The sequence below is a fragment of the Leuciscus leuciscus genome, assembly GCF_965113295.1.
Source record: "Leuciscus leuciscus genome assembly, chromosome: 18".
NCBI classification, from domain to species: Eukaryota; Metazoa; Chordata; class Actinopteri; order Cypriniformes; family Leuciscidae; genus Leuciscus; species Leuciscus leuciscus.
The window spans coordinates 19,462,766-19,483,151 of record NC_138742.1 but is presented as its reverse complement, the minus strand read 5'-3'; the positions used below and the strand labels follow the sequence as shown (position 1 = coordinate 19,483,151).

General features: G+C 38.4%; 2 protein-coding genes across 5 annotated transcripts in view; both read right to left on the bottom strand.

The window, feature by feature from the left end:
- The window catches only part of arhgap4b (Rho GTPase activating protein 4b), a 30,551-nt gene extending 21,084 nt beyond the window's left edge, over positions 1-9,467 (bottom strand). For all 3 annotated transcript variants that reach the window (XM_082144775.1, XM_082144776.1, XM_082144777.1), the window contains exons 1-3: positions 9,222-9,467; positions 1,091-1,609; positions 134-305 (exon numbers count right to left, since the gene is read on the bottom strand). In XM_082144775.1, the coding sequence (XP_082000901.1) occupies positions 134-305; positions 1,091-1,157 (239 nt within the window). In that variant the 5' untranslated portion in view covers positions 1,158-1,609; positions 9,222-9,467. The remainder of the gene's footprint in view (positions 1-133; positions 306-1,090; positions 1,610-9,221) is intronic.
- Positions 9,468-12,989: 3,522 nt separating this feature from the next.
- Positions 12,990-14,689, bottom strand: LOC309481448 (U8 snoRNA-decapping enzyme). 2 transcript variants are annotated; one of them, XM_082146357.1, is made up of 4 exons: positions 14,404-14,689; positions 14,198-14,253; positions 13,847-14,078; positions 12,990-13,764 (listed from the first exon to the last, which is right to left on the bottom strand). In XM_082146357.1, exons 1-4 carry the CDS (start codon positions 14,530-14,532, stop codon positions 13,558-13,560), a joined length of 624 nt encoding a protein of 207 aa, XP_082002483.1. In that variant the 5' UTR covers positions 14,533-14,689; the 3' UTR covers positions 12,990-13,557. The 2 variants fall into 2 exon arrangements, with proteins under 2 accessions (XP_082002483.1, XP_082002484.1); XM_082146358.1 differs by having other exon boundaries at positions 14,198-14,238; positions 14,404-14,687.
- Positions 14,690-20,386: the final 5,697 nt, after the last annotated feature.

Here is a 20,386-nt window from a genome sequence, read left to right as displayed (position 1 = left end):
TCCTTCCATCCATCCATACTTCCATACTTCCATCCATCCACCTATCCATCCACCCATCCATCTATCCATATTTCCATCCACCCATCCATCCATCCACCCATCCATCCATCAATGCAAAAAGCAGGGTGGGTACCTCTTAGTCTTCACTGTGAACTTCTCGCTGAGTTTCTCCAGAGAGCGGGCATATTCTGCCTCAATCTCCCCTCGTCTGCGCAGGTACTCGCTTAGATCCTGCAGCTGCTGGGTCTTGACCTCCAGCTGCGCGTCTAGGATTTTTAGCTGCTCTGATAGCTGACCACGCACCTCTGAACAAAGAGATATAAGAGAAAGAGATCATGTATGGATGGTTTTCATCACAAAAAGCACCATGAACTGATGAATTTGCATCTCCTGGCACTAGTGGCTCTGGCCTGGGGCTCAGAGCTGATTGGATGAGGGAAGACAGCATCCCTAATACTGCCTATAAATACATCACAGTGCAGGCCAACATCTCACACATAGAACACACATTACATTTTGAGATGTACATTAGTTTGTACTACCTAGCCAAGTAAAAGAAAGAGAGATCAAATTGATTTCTTTTTTTCTCTCTCTCTTTTTCCCCCATTTTTTATTTGTTTAAACATCAACAACAAACATATTCTCACATCAACACAACCAACAACACAACATACATACAGACATTGTTATTTTACATTGTATGTGTATATAAAGAAAAAAAGAGAAAGAATAACATCAGTAAATCATAAGCAAAACCTGACACCAGCATCAGTTCGTCCACTTACAGTTATAATTGGTTTTGAAGATAATTTATGAAAGGACGCCACATGAAAGTGAACTTAGACCCAGAGCCCCTTAAATTAAGGAATTGTAAAACATCTCTGGCCCACAGTTTAAAAGAAGGGGGACAGGACTGTCCAATTAATTAAAATTAAGCCTTGCCAACAGAGAAGTAAAGGCTATACAGTCCAATTCACTTGAATTGTGTTTCACAAGTGTTTTTTCACACACAGTGGCACACAGATGCCGGTTAAAGGATTTGCACAAACATCTTTACTAAATATTCCAGAATCAAATTGATTTCTTTTACCTTTGATTTGAGTCTCATACTCCGCCAGACTCCCCTTTTCCTTTCTCAGTTTTCCATGTGATGTCATGGTCTCCTTTGCTGGCGTAGCGCTCCTGTTGACTTGCTCACAGTGGCTCACAGTCTGAGATGATCACGCACAGATTTCCTTCCTCTTCACGAAGAAAATACTCTAACTCCGTAATGGTGTTTTTATTTTGCTAAATGATTTATATTTCCATTATAGACAAACATGTCAAGTTCGGTCTTGAGTTCATACTGGGCTTCTAAAGAAAATTCTTTTCAGTCTTTCAGTCTGTGCCCTCAGTAGAAACGGAACAGGGAAGTCTCTGTGTGCATGTGTATGTTTGTGTATGAGTGTGTGCGTTTGTGAACACGGAGGGAGTTCCAATCAAAGCAATTCTCTCTCAGCACTGAGCATGTGCATTTAAAGATTAGTTTTCAGAGCAGAGAACGTTGCAGGGGCCTGATAGTTTTCTAGTTCAGTTTCCTGAGACAGTGGTTAAATGCGATTGTCCTTGCCTGGAAGAGACAGTGAGAGAAACACAGAAGTTTCGTAAGAAGGTGTGACAAAGACAAATGTACAAGACAGAAACAAACCATAAATGGAATATGGAAGTAAATACAAGATAAGAGAGAGACAGGAGAGGAAGAGAGAGCAAAAAACGTTACTTCAATATGACGTGTCAAGGGCACTTCCAGAAGACGAAAACGGTTAAGCGAATAGAATGCACCTGCCCACATCCTGTTTGTCTTCTATAGTATGTGCGATTCAGAAAGATTCTCATATGAAGACATCCTGTCAATCCTAAGTTAAGTATCCACACATTTTACTACTTCTAAAAACCAACCTCTTAAGTTCTCAACAGTTTTACAGTACTTCACACTGAATGTCAAGTTGCAACCCAACACAGTACCAAAATTTTACTTATTTTTGTGCAATGCAAACTGTCCATGTTGGCACGTGCCTAAATTGGCTGCTTCCACCAAATGACAGATCAGTTTGCAACAAAAATAGAGTCTGGCTGGACACACAGCCTTTGATATCAACAACCAACAATATAGGAACTGTTTCTTTCTTTTTTAGGAAGCCTGTTTATTTTGCACAAACTATGAACAATTATATGGTTAGTTGCATTTTACTATTTGCATTTAGCATCTTCAATGCTGTCTGCAATCTAATCAGACAAACCTGTGACCCACTTTTGAGCTGAGAAGCACTAGTCTAAAGCTTGAGCTAATAACTCAAATGAAAGGCCTTAAACACATCGCAATTTTTTTGAAAGATCTGACTTGGCTCTGACTACAGCTACGTGACTGATTGTTTGTTGTATGATGGCAGTCTGAACTGCGCAGGAGTTCCTGTGAGTTGCAACAGTGATGGCCGTTGGTCTTATGAGAGGGTGGAGGGACCTGAGTCATCATGGCTCTTGGCACAAACCCACACAGTCATAGTCAGACCAGGGGAGTGCTGCTCCAGCACTGTGCATTAAGAATTTAGAGTAACACACATGCACAGGTGGGTTTCTTCTTTGTATATAACCTGAGAAATGCAAACAGAAATGTTCGGCACATTGTGAGATTTTAAAGGGATAGTTCACTTTGAAATTAATTTTTGGTATGTTTTAGCTTACCTCAAGGGCATCCAAGATGTAGGTGTCTTTTTTCCGCAGTAGTTTCAATTTTTATATTTTTAGGTCAAACCGTTCTTGTCTGTCAGTCATATAATGCAGGTCTATGGTCACGGTCTCAAAACACATGCACAGAGTCCAAATTAAAACAATTCCCCGTCGTCCAAATTAAACAATTGCCCATCGTAAGTACACATTGATGGCCTAAGACACGAAACGAGCGGTTTGTGTGAGAAAACGAACAGTATTTATATCGTTTTTACCTCTTATACATAGCCATGTCGAAGTGCTCTGATCTGACGTGTGCGCAGACTGGTGCATAGATATATACACACTAGATGTCGCCTTGTCTACGGCAGTTCATTGAACGAATGTCTTTAAGGCGACATCTAGTGTATATATCTATGCACCAGTCTGCGTACACGTCAGATCAGATCACTTCGACATGGCTGCGTATAAGTGGTAAAAACGATATAAATACTGTTCGTTTTCTCACACAAACCGCTCGTTTCGTGTCTTAGGCCATCAATGTGTACTTACGATGGGGAATTGTTTAATTTGGACGACGGGGAATTGTTTTAATTTGGACTCTGTGCATGTGTTTTGAGACCGTGACCATAGACCTGCATTATGACTGACATACAAGAACGGTTTGACCTAAAAATATAAAAATTGAAACTACTGCGGAAAAAAAGACACCTACATCTTGGATGCCCTTGAGGTAAGCTAAAACATACCAAAAATTAATTTCAAAGTGAACTATCCCTTTAAGTTTATACTTCATTTGCATGTTCGCAGTTCTCTGATGTCGTTAATGGTCGCATGACATTCAAGTAAACAAATAAAATGTTTAATCTTTTATCTTGATTGTTATTATTTTTTATTACAATTATTTATTCATTTTAATTGTAATTAGCTTTTCATTACAAATCGCAGATTTAGGACTTTGGATGGAATATATAATTGATTGATTAGTTAACTAATTAAAAAATAACATTATAATCATTTAAAAATAATATACATCATATGATAATATAATGTAAAACATGTAATAAAGTTGACTAGCAGCCTTGCAGTACAAAATTATTTTTCAACATGTAAATAAAACAGAAAATTTTACAACCAAAAAAAACTCACTTGAAAAAAAATTTTCTACTTCAAAGTTTTAGGTTTAATTCAATTTGTTACTTGCTAGTTCTTTGATTATGTGTTACATTTACTAGCAATTTCTGAGTGGAAACTGTTTCAAACTTAATCCAGCACCAATTTTTGTTTAACCCTGTCACATGAGCACAAAGCGTTTCATGCAACAATGGCAATACATAAATATAGCAATTTACCCATAATTTAAATAGTATAAACAACATGAGCAACATTTCCTCATCAACTGATTCCATGCAAAAGGCACATCATGCACTCTCAGCGACTGAGCAGTCATGACAGTCTGCTCTTCACTTCCTCCATCTCAGTGTTTAGAGGTCAAAAGCCTAAGCCAGCCAATCAGAGCTCAGCAGAGACTTCATTATGATAATGCTATTATTGATTCACAAGAGTTGAATCGGATTTGTGCACAATGGGGTTGAATTCTATTGAATTAGTGTATGCCAGCACATGCCAGTGCTTTTTTGATATATACTCTTGGCAGTGGTTTCTCTGTTTTGCAGAGAAAGGTTGAAGCATTTTAAATAGTAAACTCTAATCTGATACTTCAGGCAAAAAAAAAGAAAGAATGCAAGGCTGCTTTTCTCTCTCTCTGTTATATATATATATGCAATATAGCAAAAAAAATTATAACGATATAATGTTTCATGTCGTTCGGTATCAATAATTATTGACAATTTTTATAACCTTTTTTTTAAGATAAAAAAGTAAGTGTTAAAGAAACTCTCAAACTTAAAATGTTACAAAATGTGTGCAATGTAAAAGTGTAAACGTAGAACAATCAAGGCAAACTTTGAGGTAGATCAACATCTGTAATACAAACCTCTAAAACTGTAAGAGATATTGGATGTCAATGCGGTGACGCAACCGAACACGATAGCAATGCAACCTGGCTGTTTAGATCTTATTGATTGTTTGCTTGTCAATGGTAGCACACTGATTAATCAAAACATCTGATAGGCTGTTTAAGATCTACGGGAGATGCGCGCGCATTTTAATGAAAATATCATAAAATGGTATTGTATTTATACATATACATATACATCTGTCAGCTACACATAAGCAAGCATATATATTGATCCAGCAGTGGAATGCCTGTGTGAAACCACTCCGGTGTCCTGACTGAGTGAATGTGCCCGTTTAAACTTGATCTGTCTACTGTATTGACTTGAGTTAAAGAAACTGAGGGGAATTGGAGATCCATGGGATCAATCCTGTTTTACGCTCCCAGTGGAGGCTGGGAAGAAGCTGAGCTCTGGTCTTATCTCTCAGAGCAGAGCACCACAGGGACCCCGCACACACACACACACACCGCTGTGTTCTCTCATTGCCATGGAGTGATGCTCCTTCCACACGGACAAAGGCACAAATATTAAAGGCTGAATGTAATGCATCACGAAAAATGCATTTAAAGGGAAAGCTCACCCAAATATGAAAGATCAGGTACATTTACTTCCACTCATTCTAAACCCTTCTTTCTTCAGTGGAACACAAAAGAAGATAATTAGCTGAATGTCTAAGCTGCGCTTTTTTGTAAATGGTAACCATGGCTGTAAAATATGATTTTCAAGTCAACATTTTTGCCTTGACAGATAGAAAGCTCACACAAAGCTTTAGTATGGCTTCAAAAGACTTTGCTAATATAATATGAGTTGTATGGACCCGTTTTATGGTCCTTTTTTTCTTTTTTTGGAGCCTGAGGACTTCAACTTTGACTACATGGAAAATGGCAGCTTCTACATTCTGCATCTCATTTTGTCTTCCAAGGGGGAAAAAAACATGTTGTTGAGAGTTCACAAGCTGTGGAAGAGCAAATATCTTTCAAAAGTTTGGGGTCGGAAACATTCGTTTATGTTTTTGAAAGAAGTCTCTCATGCTCAGCAAGGCTGCATTTATTTAATCAAAAATACGGTAAAAATGTTATCCAATTTAAAATCGTGATACTATTTTCAGGATTCTTTGATGAATAGAAACAGCATTTATTTGAAATAGAAATCATTAGTTTGGACGTAAAACTCTTTACTATCACTTTTTATCAATTTAATGCATCCATGCTCGAAAGGTAGTGGACATACAAAACAAACAATGTATATTTCCCAGCAGCTCCCACAAACTCTTTCCTCACAATATGCCAACACAACACTCGTCACACTATGAAGTGCAACATACCCATAACATTAAACACCACTCAAAAAGGAAGCAAAACCAACTTGTCTAATTACACAAACCACAACATCATACCTACACAACAGCACAGAAACTCATGTGATGTGACCAGTGATAATGCAAACCACATCCGGACCGTGACACAGTTAGTCCTGACACTCGTGATCTCTTGAAGCTACAAATGTGTGTCTGTCCACAGACTTTATAAATGTTTGTTATCTACAAGTAAATTACATCACAAATGCACCAAGCGCCAATAAAGTAAACATTATTCTGAACATACATGTTGTGGACTGACTATGATAAAGTGCATTTCTGCAAAGGCAATTAGCAAATATGGCCTGAGACTAAGTTGATTAAGATATGCCTTGCTCTGATTGCTGCCCATAGGAATAAAATATCACAAATGAGATCTTTGTATAATCTCTCTGGTTTCTCCTAGTCAGCAATGCGATTAAGTCTCCCATTTTTCTCCTGAGGAAAATGTCCAGTAATCTCACTCAGAAGAGATCTCAACAATAGCTATGTTCCCATCCACCTATTTTTATGCACATTTTGGGATATCACATTAAAAAACCTGGATGGAAACGCAAAGATGCGCAAAAACACGCATTAAAAACGCGCATTAAAAACGTACGTGTTCAAATAAGGCGCATATATTTTTTATATAATAAGAAGACATGCACATGAACTACGATGGAAACACTTTACAGTGGATGTGATTGGATAACAGAACCAATCGCATCGTGCAGCATCTCAAACTTCCATATTTAATACAGATGTTTTGGACCAAGGAAGTGATGATTTTGTTCTCTTGAACACGTGGGAAGGAAACGCTGCTTTATTCGCAAATGTTTTATGCAATATTCCAATTTTGCGCATAAGTTATCACACTTTGGGTGGAAACATACATTAGCTAATGTCTCAGCTCATACACTAGATTATTTGTTGTTTTTGAAAGAATTATTTTACGCTCGCCAAAGCAGCTTTTCTTTGATCAAAAATACAATAAAAACAGCAATACTGTTATATTGTCTCGTTTCCCATAACTCACTTGAGCTATGAAAGAGCAACTTCTGAGAAATACAATTTTCTTCTGGACAGGATGGATGGATAGCAGAGCTTTGAGGGACAGCTCAGAGCAGTAAATGTATAGGAGCTGAGAGGTCATGCTGATATGAGACTGCTTATCTGACAATCACGACTCCCTTTCTGCACTGTCGCTCCTTTTCAGCATGTGTACATGAAAACACACACGGACACGCTCTCTCACACACTCTAATCCCATATTAAGAAGCTTGAGTCACTGTATTCTTTCCAGCACTTCCCCTGAAGTCTGACATCGTGACATGCAAGGAATTCATCTCCCTGCGTTTCATCCCTGCTTATCTGCCAAGTTTTGCCTCTGAAGACTCATACATTTATCTTTCAATCCACCTTTCTAGGGAGCATCTATCCCATTCCCAACTGCTACATATCTGCATTTAAAGGGTTAGTTCACCCCAAAATGAACTCATCCTCTCATTGTTCTGAATCTGTATGATTTTCTTTAATCCATGATACACAAAAGGAGAAGTTTATCAGAATGATGATACTTCTCTTTTTATGAAAAGGAAGTAAATGATAACCAGTCTGTCAAGCTGGAAAAAAAAAATGGAAAAAAGCACTATAAACATGGTCCATACACTCTAAAAAATGCTAAGTTGTTTTAACCCAATTTTGGGTCGAATATGGACAAACTCGAACATTGGGTTAAAAAATGTAATAAAAAAAAGTAACCCAAAGGGCTGGATTTGTCCATATTTGACCCAAATTTGGGTTAAAACAACCCAGCATTTTTTAGAGTGTATGACTCATGTGTCTTTCAAGTCTTAAAAGCAATACTGTACTGTGAGAAACAGACAGAAATTTAAGTCATTATTTAGCTCTCACAACACCCGCATGTCTTTCAAACCTGCTTGACTTTCTTCCGTGAAACACAAAAGAAGATAATTTGAAAAATCTCTCAGTGCTTTTTTATGGCCATACAATCCAGAGTTGTTTTCATCCCCATTCATTTTGATGGCATGGACAAGACATTCAAAATATCTTCTTTTGTGTTCTGCAGAAGAAAGTAAGCCATTAAGATTCCAAATCATGACATGAGGGTGAAAAGATGGTAACAGAAGTTTCATTTTGGGGTAAATTATCCATGTCAATTTCGTTCCTGTAGGTTTGAAACCATTGATGCCAAAACGTAACTGGATCTTGTGTGTCTTAAAACCAATCGTGACATGCCAAATTTGAATATGATATGATTTGAATATTTTTACGCATTTAATATTTGAATATTTAAATCCCATAACTGAGATTTGAGAACGAGGGTGGAGAATATTTTTCAAAGACCACAATAAATATAGGTTTATTCCTCACATAAAGCTACTGTATAGTATGTAGTGCACAAGTCATATGGACTAGCCTACTTTTATAGTGCTTGATGCCTTAAAACCCCTGGTCATTATTTCATTTCATTGTATGGAACAGGGCAGCATGAACCCTCTGCCAAACATCTCTTTGCATGTTTGACAAAAGAAAGACACGCTATACAGGTTTGGAACAACATGAGGGTGACTAAACAATGACAGAATTTTCATTTAAAGGTGTACTGTCTCTTTAAGAGTGATTTGAAGTGTGAAAATGAAAGGCAAGAGATTGTGCAAGGGGAAGAGGAAGAGAAAGAGAGACACAGGGAAACCCTCAGCCAAATAACAACACCACAGAGGTACAGTAGGTGAGAGGGGAGGTGGAAGACTGAAGCAAAGAGGTGAGACGGACAGCTTGATAACAATCAATGCCACTGAGACACCCTGAAAGAGGAAGCAGCCCGTGTCACTTAGTGTCTTTCTCTCGATGTGTGGCATTCATGCGCACAGTCAGACATGTATGCAAAAGCACGAATAGCCTATGTGTGGACGCGTTAGACGGATCTGCCAAAAACACACACACTCTCATCCTATATAGAGGACAATGCATGCAACTAAGAAATGCTCGCTGTCATACACACACAAACATGTCAGTGAGCCTCCACCGTGTGTGTGAGGAGATGGAGGGCGAACACATAAACATACAACCGGTCATGCTGAGAGGAATACACAGTGAATGTACAGTCATAAATAATAAAGAAAGCCCAGTCTTACCTCATTCTCCAAGGGTCTGTCTCTTGCTGAACACTGTGTTTGAGTCACACAGATTTCATGCAGCCAGCTTGATTTCACCCCCTCTGACACATTCTACACACATGACCCTCTCTCTCTCAGGAGTGCATTCAAAATAAGGTGGATGCGCGCACACACACACGAGCACGCATGCTAGAAAACGGCTCCCTTCTTTGGTTCACACACATGCATGCGCGCTGAAACACAGCCTCTCTCTCTGTCTCCTCCGCTCTCAGGCAATCAGAGAGAATGTCATAACCGAAGCCACGCCCTCTTCGGCCCCCTCCCCGCAGGCTTACTATAAATACAGGGATGGATATGAATATGCTGTCTTGTTCTCTTAGACTTGCCCCCTCCCGTTTTGTTCCATCTCTCATTCCTAATATTCCCCCTCTCTGTGGCCATGAAATGCTTCTCTTATGACCTTGCATTGTGCTCGAGGACTACCTCCCCCTTTTCTCTGCACACACACACACGTTCAGGATTAATGTACAGTCATGAATCTATTTAATGATCTTGCAGATGAGCTATAAAACTGATGCTAATGCCAATCCAAAAGGGATTGAATGGATAAGAGCTATAGCTGGGTGATAAACAAACAATGGCCGACGCGTGCACAGCACACACACACATAGGATACATACACCTGCTGCTGGCTCTGTAATGGCCGGTTTACACAGAATGCGTTTTTTCCGCTCGACTGCGCTGTTTTATTTGGTAAACATGCACCGTTTACATAGCAGGACCGTTGACCGTTAGCCACGTTTAAGTTAAACTTTTTAAAACGTCATTGTTTTCCATTCAACTGCGCTGCGTCTCGTTTTTAAACGCAACACGTTCTGTGTAAACGTACTGTTGCTGACACCACGCGCGCGCTGTCATGTGCTAATGGCTTATCCTATCTAGTATGCACTGGTCTGGATGTGCACATATTTATGTTGCCCATTAGCTCCATTATTGTTATGCATACAATAAAACGATTTTTTTAGATGAGTTCGCACCAAACAGGAAATGGTGCCCACATAACCGCCAATTTACTCATCACAGCAACCACTAAAGGAGACTGAGAAGTGTTGAGTGTGGGTCGTCGGTTTTAACTTGTAAATGTGCCACAATCATTCAATTTGTTGTTGATTTTTTAAATCTTTCTGTAAAAAATACCTACTTCATGCATATGCATGAGAACAATTTTAGTTATGCAAATAAGAATACCTTAAAGGGATTTTTTTATATATATATATATCTACAGACAGAGAAAGAAAGAAAGAAAGAAAGAAAGAAAGAAAGAAAGAAAGAAAGAAAGTCATACAGGTTTGGAATGACAAGAGTGTGAAAAAATTGACTGAATTTCCATTTAACGTCTCAAATGAGAAATCAATGTAAATGTAATCATTTACATTTTGTGTTTTAACATTTAATAAATATTTAATTTAATAAATAATTGAATATTCCTGTTCTGAGTTAGGGCACTCTTAGAAGAAAAGGTTAAAGGGTTCTGTCAGGTGCTTCATATGGATTATTTTAAGGATTTAGTTTCAATGAATTAATTTAGTTTTAACGTATTTTTAATACATTTCATGAACAGCTTGTAAACATACTTTATCACCAGAAAAAAAAACCTGAAATACCTTTTCGCATAAACAGCTCTTTAAAATTGAGTCAAGAACCCTATGGTATATAAACCGATTGAACCATTTTTTTTTCAAAGTGCGCGCAAACAGAAGTTCAACCCCTTCACCTCCCCCATCTTTCCTGTGCTTGTTTCCTTCCTCTCTCTGGTTAAGTCTGTTTTCGCTCTCTTTCACTCACTATAAAATCCTCAGGATGTGACAAATAAAGGGAAATAAAGCCCCCTAAATCCTATAATGTGAAACACACACACAAACACACACATAGACAATATTACACATACAACCAGACAGAAACACACACACAGCTGAGAGAAACATCTGCAGCTGCAGTGCGGCCCAATCTCACTAGATATAAAAAGATTGATGATTATTGATCCCTAAAGAGAAATTCAGTGCAGCAGCACCAATATTAAACAGAGCGCACTCACAACACAACTATACATGTGTTCATTGAGCATAATCAACAATATGAACGTGTGATGCTGTGTGCAGTTGGTCAAGACGGACTTATAAACTCATGGATATAATACAAGGATTGTTGCACATGCTCCAGCTCTCTTGTGGCAAACGAATGGTCTACGGGAACCATCACCCCACCCATGAGTGCTTGGAAAGGCGACTCCACTGTGAGGGTGGCTGGGGGGGAAGCCATGATGTGACGTGAACATTATAACAGGTCGGCGCTGCCTCTGATACAATTGTTTCTACAATTTCCCCTCTTCCCGCATCAACCCGTTCTACCCCGGCCCGTCCTCCCTAGGGACAGTTCAGTTTCCACTTGGTCAGTCAGTCCTCACAGCTTTGACCTACTTCATGTCTCTGGCCTCGCATGCTCAAAACTGCACATGCAGCGATGCAAATGAACGGCAAGTGGTGATAACAAAGATGATTTCACCTGCTGTGGTCTGATGAACACATCAACAAAGCTCCGGTTCAGAGATGCTGATGGACTGCAGAACGTGGCGATGACGTGGGCATTGATCATGGGGTACAAAAGTCTTTGATCACACTGAAAATCTGAGATTCCAAATCATTTTTTAACTTGGAGATAAAGAGGTTGACTTGAAAAAATGTAAACAAAAAAAACCTCAATGAATAGGAAATATTTAAATGAAAATTTAAGCAAATTTGCAGCATGCGACTTTATTCAGATGGGTCAGGTGTTCTTGCTGCCATTGAATCTCAAGATAATCTTTGAATCATCTCAAATAACCCTACTGGAGAACATGAACATCAGGTTTCACACAAACTTGTGGACACTAGGACATTTTTCATTTCAACTTTCCCTCCAATTCTGATGCTGATAATGTAATTTGCAATACAAATTTAAATGGGAAAATAAATTTAAAAGGGGAAAAATGGGAAATAGAAACACTTTTAGACCACTTCCTTGTATATGAAGACTCTCTTGAAGTTAGATGTATTTTTCCAGAATATAGCAAGGTACATGTTTAGAATCAAATTTGTAGTTTCATGCTACAAGAAACTGCCACGTCTTAACGTAATAATTTAATAGAACAGTGAATTACTGAAAATGCATCCATCACATGAGTCAGTTAACAAAGAACTCTGAATAATGGAGTTTCTGACTAAAAGATTATGAGAATTCTGAAAGTCATGAATTCAGCAAAACAGTTTCCTACTTAAAAAGGGGAAGCTAAAATGAAAGTTACTGCACTCTCATTTAATTATTGATGGGTAAATAATTGATTATTTTTGGGGTAAACACTAATTTAAAGGTTATGTAAAACACGAAGTAAGCCAATAGTAAAAAAAAAGTAAAAAAAAAAAAAGAAAGTTAAAAAAGTGTAAACACTGTACCTCTATTAAAACATTGCTGTTTGTTTGAGTCTGCAGCATTGTGCAAACAATGGTATGAGTTTGGAGCAGGACTGTCTGTTTGCTAACCAATGGCAGATAAGAGAGTGTTACATTTTTTTTATTGTTTGTACAATTACACACTGCAGCTTTATCCTACAACCAGAGAAAAAGACTTGCTTGAAAAAGTGCCTGTCAGATAAGGCAGTCTGCTAGCACAATTCTGTGGCCATTCTAAGTACTGCAAGTCTGATGTGATTAAAACCTCAGCTTTGATACACATTTGGAAAAGACACGAGCCTTACATGGCATCTGGTGTTTATTAGTCTAACTAGCATGCACCATTTCTCTTGCAAATATATAAATCTCATAAACCGATCTGATAGGAATTCATCAAACAGTATGGCTTCACTGCCATAAGTGTAGCATTCATCTCTCTTAAGCAAATATGCATAAATAATAAACACATTTACATATGTAAATGATCAAAAACAAATTACATTTTTTGAGGTATAATTATTGCAACATCTCAGAGTCATTAATTTGCTTAATTTATGCTCTAATATTGTAGAACAGGGACTATTGATGTATGCAAAAATATTATTATCAAACAATAACAATCCTATTAAGTGAACCTGGGGTCATGAATTGTTAGTGAAATTATGATAAACGGTTAGGGTTCTATTAAACAGGTCTGCATCTTTGAGACACAGGATATCTACGGAGAGTACATGCTGTACAAGGCTGAATCAGGAACTGAAGGTAGGGTGAGGACATGAGGGTGTATCTATCGGCACTTGGGGGGTTGGGCTACTGTGATGTAGCTGTAATGGCCCAGGGGTGAAAAGGCACCGCTGTGTAAACTAATGTCAGTGCGGATCATCGCTGTGTGTGTGTCTCATCTGCTCAGCCTGTCTCACAGCCTTCTCCAGCTCCCCCTGGGACAGCAGCCTACAGTGGTGCAGGGCGGAGAGCAGCTGGGCCCGAGAGTTACAGATGAACGAGTGGGACAGGAAATAGGGGAGACCACCCCCATTCTTAAGGAAGTAGAGTGGGACTCGGACCATACCCATTACCTGGGGACAGACAAGAAAGTTGCATAATAAGAGTTTGTGAGTACATTTACACACACATGAAAAGAATAGACAGAGCTTTTACCTCTAAACCATGGTCTGTGGCTGTAGTTACAGCTGCTCTCTCGATCTCTTTCAGCTCTGGCTCTGACATCTTCTTGATGTAGAAGTGTGTGATGAGCCGAGGGGAGGATGGAGATTGAGAAAGGCAGGAGGATATTTGATCGTCCACGCCCACCGAAACAGCCGCGCCTACCTCCTCGTGAAGCTCTCTGCTAAGCCCCGCCTCCAGCGTCTCCTTAGACGGGTTCACCAATCTACAGATTACAAAACACATGAATAATTCCAGTGCATTTATAAACTACTTAAGACAAATCATTTAAAGTTTTAATTCGTTTTTTTTTTGTTTTTTTTTCGTGTGGCAAGATGAACTCACCCCCCAGGGAAACCCAGCAAGCCATCAAAGCGCATCTGCATCTGAATGACAGTAATCTGAATTCAGGTTCATAAATTCAACGGCGTTCATTTACACATTATTTTTTAAACTTCCTGCTTTGGTAGTGCACCTGTCGTAGTCGCACTCTACACATAAAGGTAAAAAGATGTACAGGTCACAGTAAGCGCAGGCCTACTCTTCCTTACCAGAACTATATGTTTGATTGGGATTTTCCCGAAGAGTTTGGCACTAGAGTCTCCGTAAAGCATAATGTGACACGCATGTTTGAAACCCTCCCGTGTTAACGCATCTTCTCTCGTGATCCGTTCCGCCATCACGGGACGAGTGATAAACAAACAAAGAAATTCGTTAACTGTCGGTTTAATGACGAGTATTGATAAGTAAGATCAATAACAATATGTGCGTGTTTGTTACTACTGCGAGCAACAACGTGCCACTATAATCACCTGACGTTGACCATTTCAAAATACTAGTCCACTGAGAACGCAGCTAGTGCAGGACAATAAACCATATAAAACACAAGTTAACATAATAAAACTGCACATTTTTGTATTTACCACATCTGTAAAAAAAAAAAAATAAATAAATAAAAAAAAAGTTTGAAACCTTCTTAAAATGTTCGAAAGAGATCCCAAATTATTTCACAATTATTCTAAAGATGCAATAATAATTGCATTAACCCATTTCGCCTCCCAAACTATTGTTACCATGCATTGTTTGTAAGGTTGGACTTGGACACAATCATTTATTTTTATTAGCCTAAATAATTAATTTATAATAACATTTTTAATAATATATGAATACTTAGCCTATATAGTTTATTACAGTATTGCATAATATGTAATAGTTATGGACATTAAGAATTCATTGCTTAGCTTTTAAGTAACTTCTTAGACGTAGTAGCCTACGTCTGTTGTCCTATAGATGGCAGTAGCAACTAAATAGTGCTCCTAAAGAAAGAAAGAAAGAAAGAAAGAAAGAAAGAAAGAAAGAAAGAAAGAAAGAAAGAAAGAAAGAAAGAAAGAAAGAAAGAAAGAAAGAAAGATAAAGTGGATATAGATACAGTGGTTCCCCTTCTCTCTTGTGTCACTCTTAATCTATGCACCTGTGCATAGCACTAAATAACTTCTTATATCTAAAACTATAGTGTGGCTTCAAAAGCAAAGCTGCCATAACTGTTAATTCCTCACGCATGCACTGACTTGGTCTCATATTGCTCAATTAGTTTGAAAAGAACCAGTGAATTGCTGTGGCCCTCACATAACATTTCCATGTATGAACCAGGAACAAAACAAATGCTTTGTGACAAAAACAAATGTATGACTATTGACTACACTATTCATGTCATACAGCACTTGACAGGATTCTTCAGCAGCCTTAATAAAGGAGCTTATAGTTAAACTATGATGCCACTACCATCTCTCTGACCTGATCACCATTGCAAGCAGGGTGATGACTGGCGGAAATATTTTGTTACACAACCACTCCCTTCTTCATTTTCAACAAAAATTTTTGTGCCAGTTGGACATAGCGGAACATGCAAACATGATGCCTTAAATAATATAAAATGATATAATCAAGTTTATACAGAAAGTTTATACATGGAAACATTTCCAAACAACTAAAAAAAATCAACATGTAGGCTACTACAGTAAACACCGGTAACAGATTCACTGACTATAAGGGAATTGATGGTATACATATTCCTGTGTGTACGTTCTCCAGCAGTTGTTGCCGTGTTGGATAAGGCTAATGTGGGTTTTCTGAGTCAGCCATGTGGATTTTACATAGCAATATACTGTATGGGAGACTGACTGAATTAATCCATATCCACTTCCCATTCCAATCTGTCAAGGTTTCTATTATCCCATGGTAGATGACAGTAAATGAATGTAGAGATGTGCAGGTGTATTTAAGTGGGGTTTGGAATTTTAATTGCCGGTTATATGTACTATTTAAATACTAAATATGATAGCGGAAGCTTATGCTGAGAATGTTAAGAGACAATGAGACAGATGGAGAGATAAAGTGAGGTTATGAGGGTTTGCACATGGTCACCATTCATCACACACACACACACACACACACACACACACACACACACACACACACACACACACACACACACACACACACACACACACACTCATTTTATCACTTCAATCACTGTAAATTTAAAGCAGTTAAACATTCTAAAGTGATAAGCCAGAGAGGCTGAGCATTACCGTGACTTCACTCTGATTGTTTTTTTGACCAATATTTAATACTTAAATTATATTAAAAATACATTCTTCTCATCATTAGTATATTAATAAGAAGAAGAAAGAATTGTTCCAGCAAGTAATATAGTTCATTAGCCTAATATTATCAGAGCAACCTGGCGCATTAAGGTGTGTGTGTGTGTGTGTGTGTGTGTGTGTGTGTGTGTGTGTGTGTGTGTGTGTGTGTGTGTGTGTGTGTGTGTGTGTGTGTGTGTGTGTGTGTGTGTGTGTGTGTGTGTGTGTGTGTGTGTGTGTGTGTGTGTGTGTGTGTGTGTGTGTGTGTGTGTGTGTGTGTGTGTGTGTGTGTGTGTGTAGATATAAATGCATATTTTACAATGGCTTTAAATGCAGTTCATCCTATCAGAATTTAGAGTCGAATCTATTTAATAAAATGTAACTTTGAGCATCTGCGCACAGACTTGAATCAGGCATGGATTGTTTAAGTCAGTGTTGACTCAAGGCCTTGTTAACTCTGTCCGTCCTCTCTGGGCTTACCGTGTGGCAGGAGATTGCGCCAGAATGGCTGGGCTATTCTTGAGCCTGAGCGCTTTCTAAGTTTAAAAGGTTTATGTGAGCTGCTGCCTATTGTTCTGGTGAAGGCGTCAGGGATTGTTACAGGGGAGGGTAGATATACTGCTGTCAAAATCCAGACTAAAATAGACAGACAGCTGTGGGTGCTCATATCTAGGCTATGCGTTTGAGTGTGTGTGAGAAGGATGGTGGTGCAGTGGAGACCTAACACAATGCAGACGGGCCGAGTGTTGGAGCCGGATGGGGGAGAACGGCACTGAGTCTCCATCCGCTGAGTCACTTGCTAAAAGACTGATTAGCTTATATTACTGCCGATTTGTGGGGATGGGCCGGCTGGTAATCCTGAGATTAGGGCATCTAGGGTTTCCCAAACTCCTCTTCGTTCTCAATCACACACACAGGTGCAGGGGGGGTTGCTGTGTGCCAGGGTCTTACAATACGCCACTGTCAGAGGCAGGTCAGCGGGAAAAACTAATGAAGAATCGAGAATAATGGGGGAGCCGAACGCTGCTCATCTGGGATATGGTTCACATGTCTGCACCTGGTGGATAGATCACATATAGGATTTAAAAGACCAGGAGATACTGTATTTTTTTATTGGCAAGAGGCAAACATTCAGTTTGTGTATTTTTCCTTTGAGTGTGGGTGTACAGAATGTGACCTCCCCCCCAGTGGCGGTTCTAGACCACAGTAACTGGGGGGGCCAGGCAGGGGCCACTTGTGCTTTTAGGGGGCACACCTTTAACATTCATCTTAACCTATTTTCAGTATTATTTCAAGTCATTTTTCACCATGTCATGCATGACTGCAATCTCTAGAAAAAGCTAATAAATTATATTAGCTAAGCTAATAAAAAAAATTCAATTCAAATGAATGTTTCATTATGTTTAATTGTAGTGTGATATAATGATCAATAATAACACATTTTTAGCATCTAAGCACAAATAGGCACTTTTTTACACCTGGGGTGGGCGATATGGCAATAATATCATATTACAAATTATTATTTTTTTCAGGAAAATCACGATTTTATCACGATTCATTTTTCATGTTGGTTTTACTATTTTGCATGTGACTGAGCATTACAGCCAAACTAATGTCCCTATTTTAAAAGCAAAGCCTTATAGGTAACAAAATATAGGTAAAATATAAAATAAAAAAGAATGGCAGACATTTAGGCCAAAGTGGCGAAGATAAAAATCTTTGTCACTATTTTCTTTGTTATTAAAAATTAAGAACAGAGATACATATTACACATACACAACTTAATATACAAATGAAATAAACAGTGCTTTATTTTTTCAGCTATAGGTGTATTTAACAGTAGAATTGAAGAAAGTAATTAAATGAACAAATATGAAAATAAAACACAACAGACTTAAAGTTCTCAGTCAAGAGCAGTGAATGATTTCCTCTGTGTGTTTTGTTGTTTTATTAACATTAAAGGGATAGTTCTCCCCCCAAAAAAGTCATAATTTACTCTCTTAAGTTGTTTTAAACCTGAATAAGTTTCTTTCTTCTGTTGAAAATAAACGTTATTTGAAAGAATGTGAGTAACCAAACAGTTGATGTACCCCTGTGACTTCAGTATATTTTTTTCCTACTATGTATGGAAGTCAATGGGGACCAGCAACTGTTTGGTTTTGGGTGGACTATCTCTTTAAAGGGATAGTTCACTTTGAAATAAAATTTTGGTATGTTTTAGCTTACCTCAAGGGCATCCAAGATGTAGGTGTCTTTTTTACCCGCAGTAGTTTCAATTTTGATATTTTTAGGTCAAACCGTTCTTTTCTGTCAGTCATATAATGCAGGTCTGTGGTCACCACCTCAAAGAGCAAGCACAGAGTCCAAATTAAAACAATTCCCCATCGTCCAAATTATTGTCCAAATTGTTTCATTTGGACGATGGAGAATTGTTTTAATTTGGACACTGTGCTTGCTCTTTGAGGTGGTGACCACAGACCTGCATTATATGACTGACAGACAAGAACGGTTTGACCTAAAAATATCAAAATTGAAACTACTGCGGAAAAAAAAGACACTTACATCTTGGATGCCCTTGAGGTAAGCTAAAACATACCAAAATTTTATTTCAAAGTGAACTATCCCTTTAAGGACAAGCGGCAGCATGTTTATTATTAGGGCTACTGTCTCTTTAAGAAATGCAGGCGATGCGTCTAATATACACGCATTTGACAAGCAGATTTTAATTAATTTTCTCTGTTTGCTTTCACTTTAGACATAACCAACTTTGTTTATGTAACAATTGTCTGTATTTGACAGTATTAGCGCAATATAAGACTCAAAAGATAACTTAGTCCAGTAACAGGCTTTTAGTGCATGTGCGCGTCGAGTGTACGCGCTCAGTAAAGCGCATATTTGAACAGCGCATCAGCAGCGAATGACATGTTTAACCGGCAAGGCTTTAAAGCACATGCAAATAATGAATAATGCTTTTGTGAACTGCAGTGTCCCGTTCCTCTGCGTTAACATTTGATGTGAATATACGTCGTGCTGCAGTGCAGCCTATAGATGAATGCGCCGCAACTGATAAAATGCGCAGTTGTTTGGTGTGATTTTACGATTCCAAATTTAGGGGGGCCAGAGGGGGGGCCAAGCTTGGTGACACGGGGCCACTGGCCCCCCCGCCCCCAGAACCGCCACTGCTCCCCCTCCACCTCTGACCTTTTTGGCCTCTGTGGTAGAGGCTTGTGCCACTGTATGAGAGCTGATAATCTGTAACAACTGCTCACCATGTGTAGAACTTCAAAACCTGGTTCCTGGAAGCTTTGTTCAGGTGTGCCATTTCGGTTGCTCTTTTATGGCAAGTGACATTGTAATGAATTGTACAATGCTGGATAGTAACTAACTAAAAGATACTTCTAGACAATGCTTCAATCTGCTAAATTAATAAATGTAAAAGTAGCAAATAAAACTATTTACTAAAACTAAATTTTTTGTTGTAATAGTAGATTATTTTCAATGTAACTTACCTTTTCCAGTAACAAGCTATTTTTTTTACCATAAGTAGCGAGACCAAACACTGCATCGCTGTATTTAATTACTGAGCTAAAAACAAACACCACAATGTGTGTTGAGTAAAGTCTGATTCATTCTGGTTCTCTCTGTCCTATGTAGCGTTGGAAAGTCTGATTCATTATTATAAATGAATCATTTTAAACGGTCGCCGTTCTATTTTAACGTTGGAAAGTCTGATTCATTCTATTGAATTGGTTCATCGTAATTCATTCTCTCTTTCCATTGTGTAATTCATAGTAAATAGTGCAAAACGATTAATAGAAGTCTTTGCAATATGTACTATTTTCTAATTAGTTAAGTTAGGGTGCTTTTGTAGTCTATGTATAAATTGGTTTGT